General features: G+C 36.3%; 1 protein-coding gene across 1 annotated transcript in view; it reads left to right on the top strand.

The window, feature by feature from the left end:
- Window positions 1-8,366: 8,366 nt before the first annotated feature.
- Window positions 8,367-13,059, top strand: part of cdh15 (cadherin 15, type 1, M-cadherin (myotubule)) — a 33,813-nt gene continuing 29,120 nt past the window's right edge. Inside the window, exon 1 of the mRNA XM_084404028.1 lies at window positions 8,367-8,542. Within this exon, the coding sequence (XP_084260154.1) occupies window positions 8,492-8,542 (51 nt within the window). The 5' untranslated portion in view covers window positions 8,367-8,491. The remainder of the gene's footprint in view (window positions 8,543-13,059) is intronic.

Raw genomic sequence — 13,059 nt, 5'->3', positions numbered from 1 at the left:
ACTCGAGCGTGCCATCCGCGTTCGCTTTAATTGGCAACGCGTGCCAGTGCGGCTTCCGTCTCTCTGCTCACCCCTGTCCTCTCCATGGTCCTCTCCTCACCCTCCAGCACATCTGGGGTTGTGTGTTTGAAATAAGTTTGTCTTTTAGCAGGATCCAGCAGGACTGCGTTCGGGAGCTCATTAAAATCTGTCCATGCAACTCTTTTCAAACGAGCACTAAATGGAAAATACAACACGATCTCGTGAAAGTGTGTTTTTATAGCGCGAATTGTATTTATCAGGCAATTTATACGCAAAATAAATAAATAATTACAAGTATATGATACGCAGTGTAGGATCAGGGGTGTATTACACGCCATAAAGTGCGTATATGCACGCGAAAAAAAAATGTTTGCGAAAAAATGGCAAATAACAATTCGTGCTATAGATACGCACTTCCATAAGAATATGGCAAGCCGTGTTCAATTTTAATCATTCCCAGGATATAAACTCTTGATATCAACAATTCAGTTGGCTATTTAATTAAAACGCTAATTCTTGATATCAGGAATTCTTTTTCCACATAAATATCCACAATGACGTCATCACTCGCAGAAATACGAAATTTCAACTAGTAAAAGCTTATAATTCTTTAACATCTGTAATTGTATTTTCACTAGTTAAATGCCATAGGCTGCCATTCAAATGCAGTTGTTGATATCAAGAATAGATTTCTTACTAAATTCCAGTTTCACATATCGAAAAAAAAAAAATGTATATCAATAATTACTTTGTAACTAGTAAAAATATAAATTCCTCATATCAAGAATTCAATTATCACTAGTTGAAGTATTCATTCTTGGTAAATGTATTTCTGATTTCAATAATTAGGAGAGTAATTTCAGAAATCTAAAATGCCTTTATTAATAACAAACACATTCGTGAGATCAGAAATGAACACATGAGTGACAATCAAATGATTGTAATCACAAATAAACATTTTTACTAGAAGCAATTCAATCGAAGATATCAAGAACAGACATTTGCACTAGTAACCACTAACTTATATATATATATAAAATATGCTTTATAGTGAGAATTGTATTTCTGGTATTTTATATCAAGAATTCATATTCTGGGAATGATTAAAAATGAAAACGGCTTGCCACAGGAAAAGGAGAAGATGTTTCTTAGAGTTACGTGTGTGTGTGTGTGTGTGTGTGTGTGTGTGTGTGATGAGTCATGTTGTTTTATAGTGAACAAACACCCAAAGCCCCACAGAAGCGAGTCTCGACACACACACACACACACACACACACATCACTGCACTGCTGCAGAAGGGAATAGAGTCTTGTGAACAGTAATAAATCAGAGTCGATCCGTCAGATTATTGATTGACACTTCAGGGACCCGAGCGATGACTCTTATTCTGTCAGATTCAAATTAATTCTTAAAATAAATGTCGAGCTGTGTCTGTGTTTTATACACACACACACACACAAACACGGACTATAAAGCTCCTGATGTTTTATTAACACTGCGTCAGTGAAAGGCTGTTTGGAGTTCAGAAAACAAGACTTAAATATTATAAGCTGAAATTAATCATAATGGCAAACAGAAACAAAAGTTTTGAAGTCTTTAAAATTACACATACATATTTTGTTAGTTAATCATTATCTGCTCTTAAATAAATGTCTAACAGGGTCAATATTTGAATGTTTTTAAACAGAATAAATTTCTAATGAAATGTTGAATGTTTACTGGTGTTTTCCACCCTGTCTAATGGAGACTTTTCGGGGGTTTGTTTAATTACATGCAACTATTTTGTTACTTGTACATATTCTAGTGCTCAAGAAGAAAATGTCCTTTCAAAATGTTTAATATTCCACCCTGTTGAACCCGTTTCAGGCTCTTATATAACACTCCTGTCTAAATGATGTGATACTGTGACATTGTGCAAAAGGTCAATGGATGATCTTGAACTTTATATATAATAGCTACTTAAATGTCACATTTAAAAGTAATTTAATTGTATTGAAATGTAATTCCTGTTGTGTAATATCCCTGCAGATGAAATGTCGTGCAACAGCAGCTCTATATAAACGCTTGTGTTAAGAAAGAAAACTGCATTCCTTCAATAGTGTTTCTGTGCCATTCAAATATAACAAATTTCACAAAACAAGCATCAGAAAAAGCAGAGAAAGCTGAGAAGTGGCATAGTCGATGTGGATGCATGCGTTTGAGTTTGAGTAAAGCACATTTACAGTTTATATAGAGTCAGACAGAGCAACACTGACCCCTGCTGGACACCCGCCACAACTACTCCTCCTTTTTATTTGATTGCACTTCTAACAAAGTCAATGTACAGTCAGATCTGCAATAACACATATATACACAGAATAACAGACAGCCAGGGGGAGGCTAAACATTATATCAATATATCAAGGGTTCACTAACAGAATCAGTTTTAATTACTTGCTTATTGTGTGAATGAAAAATAGTCTTGATATATATTTGCATTTCTTTTTCAAGAACCACAAAAGGTTGGGTTTTTCTGTACTAATATAAATAAAATGTAATTACATTTATGATTGAGGGGATATTAGTCAAACCAAATATAATGTTTTCTAAGCACAAATCTTTCCCAAATGTTCTTACATGAACGCAATGCCAACATAAATTAAACCAATGTATTGCAAAAAGAACAGTTCAGATCAATATTCTTTTTGAATTTAATAAGAAATGGTGCAAAACAAAGTTTCCCAACTACAGTTTCAAATACAACTATTGTTCCCTTCATGAAATCTTGGAGTATTTACGTCATCAATAGAGTTATATCTCTCCACTCTCAATAAATAACCTTCTCTTATGTGCCAGATGTCCGTGTGTGTCACGTGGAAGAGAGCCAGCTATTGAAAACTTCTCTATGATTCCATGATGAATGATTTGCGTTTGTTGTTTACTCAGTTTTCGAGTTTACAGGTATTTTACTATGGTATGTATGTAGATCATGTAATCAGAGTTGTAGAACTTTAGAGCTGTAATAATAAAGATGATTGATCATATAATATAATAATAGAGCTGGAAATCATGTTTAATATCCCAGCTAATAATATAATAGGCTATATCAGCAAAAACATGAATGATGATAGATGCCATAATGCAAAAAAAAAAAGCTTGATTTTTTGTTCTTAAGCTTGATACACGATTTTGATTGGTGCATCGACTCAAGAAAAGAGAAGTTCGACATTTAAAATGCACAAACACGTGTTTATTTGCTTTTGGGGGACCGAATTATTTCAATATCGCTGCTGCTGAATTTAGGCTCTTCTAACGACTCGATTCTCTAGAATGGAATCGGTTCTTTTTGGAAACGATTCGTTCAAAATGGCTGATTCATTCAATGAGACGCAAACGGGTCTGTCCAAGTAAAACTGAACCACTTCAAGTACATTTAGTGCATTTAAGTGTATTTCATTACAGTTCATTTAAAATATACCTTCATATTTCTTAAACTACGGTTAGAATATATTTGAAGCTTCATTTTAATGTGCTTCAAAAACATTTAAATAGCATTTCAGCTCATTAAAAATGTATTAGCATTACACTGTTTTAATCAGTATTCAAAATGCTATATTAAAAGTGCAAAAATAATTAAATATAAATGTTAAGACATACACAGACTTTGAAATCAAGAAATCTTTAATATACTATCTTGTTGTGTATATTGCAAAATAAATACATAAGAGTGCATTAAAACAAAATACATTATAACAAAGATCAGTGAAATGCTATGGGAGAGCTATATTTATACATTTTTTGCAGAACATTTCACCTGTATTAATGAAAAGTACACTATGAATATTACATCACTAAATAAGCATCACAATGGAATTTTCGGAAAAAAATGTAAATAAAAGTTACGAAAAAACAATGTGCAGAAGTGAATAATGCATTATTAACAAACTCAGGCCTACAAACGGCAGAACCAAAGAAACTGAAGAGTTTGAGTGTCACACCTTCATCTTCAAGTGGACGATCACTTCATTTTCCACACCTGAGGGCTTGTGGTTCAGACACTGTGTGTGTGAAGACTGCTTTATCACAGGACCTGTGAAAGGGAAGAAGAATTTATATAAAATTAACCAATGATTAACATTTTTGTATCCATGTTTGAATATATGTATAATAATTTGCATAGAAATGCATTAGAATTCCGTTGACTTCTCAGTTTACCTTTCAAAGCTTCGACTATATCCTCATCAAGCTGGACATGAGTGTTCATTTTTATCCTCTTGTCTGTCGGCACTAAGCCCCTTTCACACAGAGATTCCGGGAAATACACGGATAATGTGTCCCGGGATCGTTTGATTTTGGGTCATTCACACTGCCAGTGATTATCTGTGAGTGCGTTCACACACATCCCGTAAAGATCCCGTAAAGACACGTGACGTCAGGATGTCATCGCCATGGCACGTGCGTTAGGGCTGTCAAAATGGCTGAAAAGCTAAATTCGAATTTATTTCTTAAATATTAGCTTAATTCGAATTATATTCGAATTCTAAAGGCAAAAAAGAGGAAAAAAGTACTGCATTGTCTCCTATGTTCACAAGAGCGCGCAAGTGAGCACAACAAGCAAATATAAACCAAATAATGTTTGTAAATACCCTAAATAACGTCAGTATTCCACCACGTGTTTTAGTCATATTAGCAAATGCATAGCAGACCTATACACCAAAAAAACTAAAAAAAAAAAAACTAAACAGTGAGCAATTTATTTATGCTAACAACAGCAACTAAAACTTACCAGTAACTTCTGAGGTAAGTCTCTTCAACTCTTCGACTCTGCTTCGACTTTGACTCATAGACAGTAAAAGAAATGGACACAGCGACCCCATTGGATTCAACGGAGAAAACTGAAGTCAATTAGAAGCTCTCACTTCCTGACTCAAACTGAGCTTGACGACGTAGATGTGACGTGAGCAACCTGTCTGTCTTCTAGTAGCTGTGCCGAGAGAAATCTGAATCATTCCCTTCCGAAACTTGCAGAGACGGAGAGTGTGAGTAGGAGGTGTCCATGAGCTAGGAGCAGGAGCAATTTTTGCTAAGTATTCTGATTAATTATTTTGTCATTTTGCCTCCACGTCCCCCCGATTGCCCGCGAGCTTCTCCTCCTGTCCATACGGTAATCTCTCTACTGTGCGACAGAGCGACTATTTTTACAAAAACTGCTTCTACGGGGCCATAACGTAAGATACAAGGTAATGGAGCCTTTTATACATTTTCGTGTTTCTTTAGAAATAAATAATGGACAAATGGAGTCTTTAAACGCCTCAGATGTAAAGTTATTCGCTGTCAAAGTAACGCCAAAATGAATGGGCGTCAATGGATGTAACAGCAGGTGATGGTCTGCTAATCAATGGCGGCGCTCAGGGAAGCTTCAGTTTTTTCGGAAACATTGCCCCCTTGCTTCAACTTGAAAAGCTTGGCTCTGATTGGTCAAATTGAATGAAATAGACTGGCACAGACAAGTAACATTATTGTAATACAAATCTTACCTAGAGTCACAATAACGAGGTTCCAAATGTCACACGCCATGCAAACTTGAAGGAGTAAAAATAAAAACAACACTACGTTTTTACACTACACTGCTAGTCACGTGTGTTATGCGTATTGTTTGAATTTAAACAAGTACAAACTTTTTTAAAACATCTTTGGAAAATGTATCTATGATGCATTTCAAATAATACAATGTTCAATTAGTAAATGAATAGCATCATGATGCCTGATGAAGGTCGTGAGACCGAAACGTTCGACCGAATACTCATTTGCAAGTACTGATAGTGTGCGGGAGTTCCTTGTTTGATTTTTTTGTTTGTTTTTTTTGTAAATAATATGATGTTGAAATCCTTGTGGGAATTTCAGCAGTACAAACGTATCATGTTATGGACAACAGCCTTTTAGCCTTTTACAAGTAGCCTACAAACAAGTAAAAGTGAACAACAATCATTTGAAGTATGCTTATTGCAATGCTTAATAATAGTCGACAAATATTTATAATATAAGTTGGTACATTGTAAATGTAAAAAATGTTTTTCAAAATAGTAAAATGATAAATACATAAATATTTAAAATATATTGCAGTATAGGCCTAAGTGTTTATAAAGTACATATATTTTAAACACACTAAAAGCTTAATAATTTTACCATGTTCTTACACAAAGTACGCATAAAATCTATTTTAAGTAAGTGTAACATAAGTATGTTTTCTTTAAATATACTAAAACTTCACTTAAAGTATGCTTGTGTTTAGCATATTTCTTAAAAGTGTAATTAAGCAGATATTTATTGTGTATGTGTACTGTATTTTTTATGCACTTCTAATAAGCATGTTGGGAGCACAAATGTATTATAAACATACTACTTGGATTTCAAGTATATTTTTAATACATTTAATACTACGTCTTTTTCACCTGGGACATTCAACACAACATAAATCATATTTCACATTCAAATACCCAGATGGGAAAACAGTAACTATAACCATACATATATACACCTGCAGAGGGCGCTGATACAGGCAGTGTGAGAAACAAAAGATCTGTGTGTGTGTGTGTGTGTGTGTGTGTGTGTGTGTGTGTGTGTGTGTGTGTGTGTGTGTGTGTGTGTGTGTGTGTGTGTGTGTGTGTGTGTGTACATGATATGGCATATAAAAAATAAAAAAATCTAATACCTTAAAGAAGCAGGAATTTGAGCTTCAGTTTCTGCTAAGATTTAGTCTCTCAGACGACAAGAACGACAATCATATTCCTAAAAATATTCAGAATTGCAAAATAATTTACATTTGTGGACAGTTCATAAACATTATTGATGAGAAAAGCTCTCTCTCTCTCTCTCTCTCTCTCTCTCTCTCTCTCTCTCTCTCTCTCTCTCTCTCTCTCTCTCACACACACACACACACACACACACACACAGTGCTGAAGTGAAGGGTTGTTTGTGTGGATTAAGGAACAGACCGGCTCCTGCCAGCTGCTGCCCAGTGTGACAGAGACAGGTGCATATTCATCCCATAACACACACACACACACACACACACACACACACACACACACACACACACACACACACGGAACGGAAGTGAATCAATCAAAAACTAACTTTAGCTGGACAATAATAATTCTAGAGCTGATGTAAAGCCAAGATTATCTCTGTTACTTTAGTTTCCTATCATCACTGCAAAGCTGCTTTGAAACAATTCACAGAATTCCCTCATCGGACTTCCGAACTTTCCCAAAATCCTACAGACTTTCATTGAGGGGGTCAACACTACTGTACAATAACTCTTACAGAGTATTTAAGCTGTCTATCACTAGCAAAGCTTGCTACAACAGCATGTTACAACATGCAAGCAATGTGTTAAAACATGCTAGCAACATGCTAAAACATGCTAGCAACATGTTAAAACATGCTAGCAACTTGTTGAAACAGACTAACAACATGCTAAATAATGCTAGCAATGTGTTGAAAATGTTGGCAACATGCTAATGCATGTTAGAATTGTGTTAAAACATGCTATCAACATGCTAATTCATATTAGCAATGTGGTAAAACATGCTAGCAATGTGCTAAAGCATGCTAGGATAATGTTAGCAATGTGTTAAAACATGCTAGCAAAATGCTAAAACATATTTGCAATGTGTTAAAACTTACTAGCAACATACTTAGTCATGTTAGCAAATGTCAAAACATGCTAATTTATGGTAGCAATGTTTTACAACATGCTAGCAATGCTAATGTTAGAATACATGTAAAACATATTAGCAAACATGCTAGCAATGTGCTAAAAACATGATAACAACGTTAAAGCATGTTAAGATCATAGCAATGTGCCAAAACATGATCACAACATGCTTAAAAATACTGGCAACATGCTATTTCACAGTAACAATGTTAAAACATACTAGCAACATGCTAATTCATATTAACAATATGCTAAAAATGCTTGCAACATGCTAATACATGCTAGGATTGTGAGCAAACATGCTAACTTCATGCTAATTAATGCTAGCAATGTGGTAAAAAAAAAAAAAAAAGCTAGAAAGATGTTAAAACATGCTAGGATCATGCTAGCAACATGCATTTTACGTTCTCTGAGTAAAATCTTTAAACTGTAAGCTTTCAAAGTTATTCTAAACTTTCAGACCTGGCTTTGTCAAGCCAACATCAAAGTTTGTCCTGAAACTTTACTTATCTAGTTCTTTTCATTGGAGGTGTATTCTTCTCATTGACTGGGTCATGTATTTTCTGGGGTGTGTGTTCATGCCATGGGAGAGTGTTGTGGGGGCTGGGCATGGGATCGCAGCCTCTTCACACACACATGTGCTGTCACTCAAGTCTGAGACACGAGGAGTGAGAGACACAGAGTCTCACTGCAAACTTGGCTTCAGTCTTCACACACTGTTGCATCTCTAGTGTTTGAGCGTTTGTCAGTGGTTTATTGGGTCAGAAGCCGATGATGAGGGCCGTGGCGGTACTGAGTGCAATACTGACCGTAGTGTGTCAGGTGAGTCGAGCTTTACTTCACTTATCAACTCAATACTGAGGACTTTCAGTGTTATCCATTTCAGTTTTCAGCTGAAATTATAGCTCAATGCTAATATAATATTAAATAATCTGAGAGTTTGCAACCGTCTTTATAAGTAAGGGGGGTGATTACTTATGACAGTTAGAATAGTTTTGCTTTTTAAACTACTATGAAATATAATATTATGATATATATTATCATTTGCTATAGGTTTTTGATATTATCTTTAATAATTACGGCACGAGTTGCTCAGCGCGATCAAATGTTAGAAGATACTGTAATCAGACTATCATGGTTTGACATGGATCAGTTGTGGATTGCATTATTGTGCTTTATTTTTAAGCAACGCTTGATTAGCGTTAGTTTATCTTGTTGAAGTGGTTACAGTTTTGACCTTGCTTGGGTCACATCTGCTAAAATCATCTTTAGTGGTGTGTATTGTGTTTAGTAATTGATTGTTAAGTTTGTCTTTAACCGGTTGAACGTACCGTTCTAGCCGTCAGATGTATTATCCGGTTAATTATTTAAATGTGTCAATTCTGACTAATTGAATGATGACAGATAATGAATAATAATAAGAAAAATGCCGCTGGTTTGAAGCTCGTTTGATGTTACCGTTTCAAGGTCAGTTACTAGTGTAATCATGAAGACAACGAATGAGAATGCAAACAAAGCCGAAAATTTGCACAATCAATGATCTGAACTGTTTGGATTTGCAATGAGACACAGATTCTGAAATGAGAGATTTGTTCTGGAGTTGCGCTCGAGGCCGGACTTTCATCATGCGATACATAAACAGCAGAAAGTCGTTCCTTCTTATTTATGAGCAATTCAAGAACAATTGCATTAAGTTGCTTTGGCTCTTTGATTGAAACCGACCCATTTTCCCCAAATTATCATAGACTTAAATTTATTTTTCTCTTTCATAACATAGGATCAATTCGTTTAAGGATCAACATTTCTTTAGGATAAATATAAATAGACAGTCCATGAAGACCATAGAGCTATAAAATGAATGTGGATAGCATATCTCAGATTATTCAGTCCTTCGTCTATATTAAAATCTCTTGACTTTTCAAATCTTGCCACTTTAAAAGTCCCGATACACTTCAAGTGAAGTCGAAGAACAAGGCGGCGTCAGGCCGAACAAAATCAGGCCGAAATGAAGTTAATTTGGAGTTTGTTTCAGGAGTTCAAAACAGCTTGATAAAGCTGTTTGCAGAAATGTTCACTCCGGCTGGTAAACGCCTCTGAACTCCCATTGGTCAGTGGTGATGATGTAATAGGTGGGTGTGGCTCTGAGGCTCCGCCTTCTTTGAGGTGTAAATCTTCTTCCGGTTCATTTCTTCTGTTCAGTCCGTCGAGGTCAGACGCGAGTAACACATGAACACACTGGAGAGACGCTTTATAGTAGAAACTGAAGCTGTAATTCTGATTGAAAGAGACACTGACAAAATTGTTCTTCTATTGGTGTAATTCTGTGAGAAACAATTCTGTGCACAACTGATGTAACAATTAAAGGGGTGGTTGAATTTGATTTCCCTTTTCTAACTTTAGTTAGTGTGTAATGTTGCTGTTTGAGCATAAACAACGTCTGCAAAGTTACGACGCTCAAAGTTCAAAGCAAAGGGAGATATTTGCTTTTACAGAAATCGCTTTTTAAGGACTACAACAAACGGCTGGTAGAGACTACACCACATTCCTCCTGGGTTAGTGACATCACCAACCCTAGAATTTACATAAACCCGCCCCCTGAACACGATTTATAGATTATCATGACAGAATATGCTACTCAATGACTAGAAGATAGTTAACTCCACATCAGCAATATAAATTCATAAAAAAGCATTCAGAAATGTCCTGTTCTACATGTTGTCACTTCTTGAGTCTCTCCATCATTGTCTGACTCCAGTTTGAACATAAACGATAAAAAAGTTTTTGACATTTTCAGTGCATGTGTGTGTGAGATAAAAGGACACAAGCTCTTGTAGCTCCGCCCCCTGTGCCGGGAGCAGCAGCTCATTTGCATTTAAAGGAACAGACACAAAAAAACGGAGCGTTTTTGCTCACCCTCAAAAAGTGACAACTTTAACATGCTATATAAAAATATCTGTGGGGTATTTTGAGCTCAAACTTCACTTCAGAGAATGTGTAATACATGAAAATGATCACCGTTGGCCGTCGAAGTTTCCTCCACATCATTGTCTGATGAACTAATAGTTTTCTTCTAATTTTCTTCTAATTCTGTTCTTCTTCGGTCATCTGGCTCTTGAGACTCTGATAATGTAATTTAATTTGCTAAAAGTTTCTCAGGGAGTTAATCTCGGAGAGGCTTGTGTCTCACTGAGAGCACTGAGATTCACACATGCCTCTTCGAGGTCTTGCTAATGCGCAGCTGTTCCCAGATGCAGACTCAACCCCATTTGTCTGACATGGTGATCTCGTCGGTGGAAATAGGAGGTCAGCGTTCCCAGGCCACGCAATGAGCAGAAACTGTTCATAAAGCAGCTGGTGAGAGTCACTCATCCTGGAAACTGTGTGTTTCTCCCAGTCCCAGACATTCTGATACAATCCTAGATCAGGAAACCGAGACGGGACGGCGTTCGCTGACGGTTATTACACTGATTTCCGGTTTGAATTAGGATCAGTTACTGTAAAATAAACCAGAAACACTCACTAAAATCAAAGAAAGAAAGAAAGAAAGAAAGAAACATAATTGAGGAATGAAATGACAGAACGTGTCCACCTGTGTGACCTCTGACCTCTCGTCCGACCGGAGACACACAGCATCACACATGCAGAGATAAACTAAATGCTGTTTTACCTCATCATACTGATTTATGAATTATGAGGTCAGTATATAAAAGCCTGCCTTAACCCACAAATAATGTCATATCCATATTCCCTGAATTAAGCACTTTTAATACTGTACATTTGACATGTTGTGGCTCAAAGGAATCAATTATTTCAAAAATAGAAAGTTTATATCAATAATTTTTTTTGCAATTTATTACATAATGCACTATAATATGTTGTTTAGGCTTTATGTCACACACACACACACACACACTAAAACTACACTGTAAAAAATTTCTAACCTCCCTAACTCAAAATTTTCTAGTGACTGGTCACATTTAAATTTTTCAATTGGCCCAAGTGAAATTCTGTAAATTTAATTTTATACTTACAGAATTTAATTTAGAATTCAGAATTTCACTTGGGCCAATTGAAAAATTTAGATGTGACCAGTCACTAGAAAATTTTGATTTAGGGAGGTTAGAATTTTTTTACAGTGTAGTCCAGAACTCTGTATGTGTTCCACCTAATGTGTTCCACACTCGCTCTGTTTCTTCTCCTCTTCAGAAATGTAGTGTATCTGATTGTGTTAGTCATGCCGAGGCTCGGACCAGCTGACCCTGCCATGTGTGTGTGTGTGTGTGTGTGTGTGTGTGTGTGTGTGTGTGTGTGTGTGTGTGTGTGTGTGTGTGTGGAGCTTTAGGAATGTCTTACTCTGGTAAAAGTCAAGCTAAACTGGGTTAGATGTGACACAGAGAGCAACAACTGCGAACTGGAATGTTTTTTCCCCAAAGCACTAAAAGACACAAAGGTTGCACTTTCTTGGACGTTCATACAACTGTCCTGAAGTAAAGAGCATGTTTTCTGTTGGAGAGTTGAACGTGAGGTTTCCAGAAAGCCTGTGATCGACACCTGTTGTCTCTGTGGTTCAGACTGTAGGGTATTTTCAGATCAGTGCTTCCCCTGAGCAAATGTTTTCACATACGGCTCTGGAGACACACTGCAGGATCAGATTTCTCTCAGATTTGAAGTTACACTTTGTTTCGATGCTCCACTTTAGACATTCTGCTAAGTAACTTTCATGTCAACTAGAAGTCATTAGATGGACCATCGCAATACATTTGGTTTTTGAAGTCCCCCTGTGGTGAAACTCCAGCTTTTAATGTTGTTTATGTGTCTATGTGGTGTTTTTAATCTGCTTTAAGACAAAGCATGTGTAAGTTCATAAGTCGACACCATTGCTGAGTATTTCCTCCTTAAAACTGCAGTGAACCAAAGACAGTCTCAAAAACACGCTTTGAAATCGCTGGTGTTTCTGACGTCACAAACTACCTTGTAACCAATCAGATCAACGTGTGATCGTCAACCAGTGGATCTCTGAGCTGAGTGAGTGAGTGGAGGCGGGGCTCATTTGCATATTCATAGAACCACGCATACTAAATGAGGCGAGGGTGTCGAGTTACATTCAAAATGTTTTAATGCATGAACAATTTTTTCAAGGAAATAAAAACCTTTTATATATGTCATTTTGGTGATCAATTTTAAGGGATACAATTGTTGACTTCAGGGGGACTTTAAAATCCTTATGAGAAACAAAAGCGGAAGAATTTGAGTTCGTATTAAATTTTGATTTGCAGACTTCTGTATTTTGGAAAATCTGAAACATTGAGAGATGTGAGATCACTGGGGCTTTTTCCGAG

The sequence above is a fragment of the Rutilus rutilus genome, assembly GCF_951802725.1.
Source record: "Rutilus rutilus genome assembly, chromosome: 3".
In the NCBI taxonomy this organism is placed as follows: domain Eukaryota; kingdom Metazoa; phylum Chordata; class Actinopteri; order Cypriniformes; family Leuciscidae; genus Rutilus; species Rutilus rutilus.
This window is presented reverse-complemented; position numbering and strand designations above follow the sequence as displayed.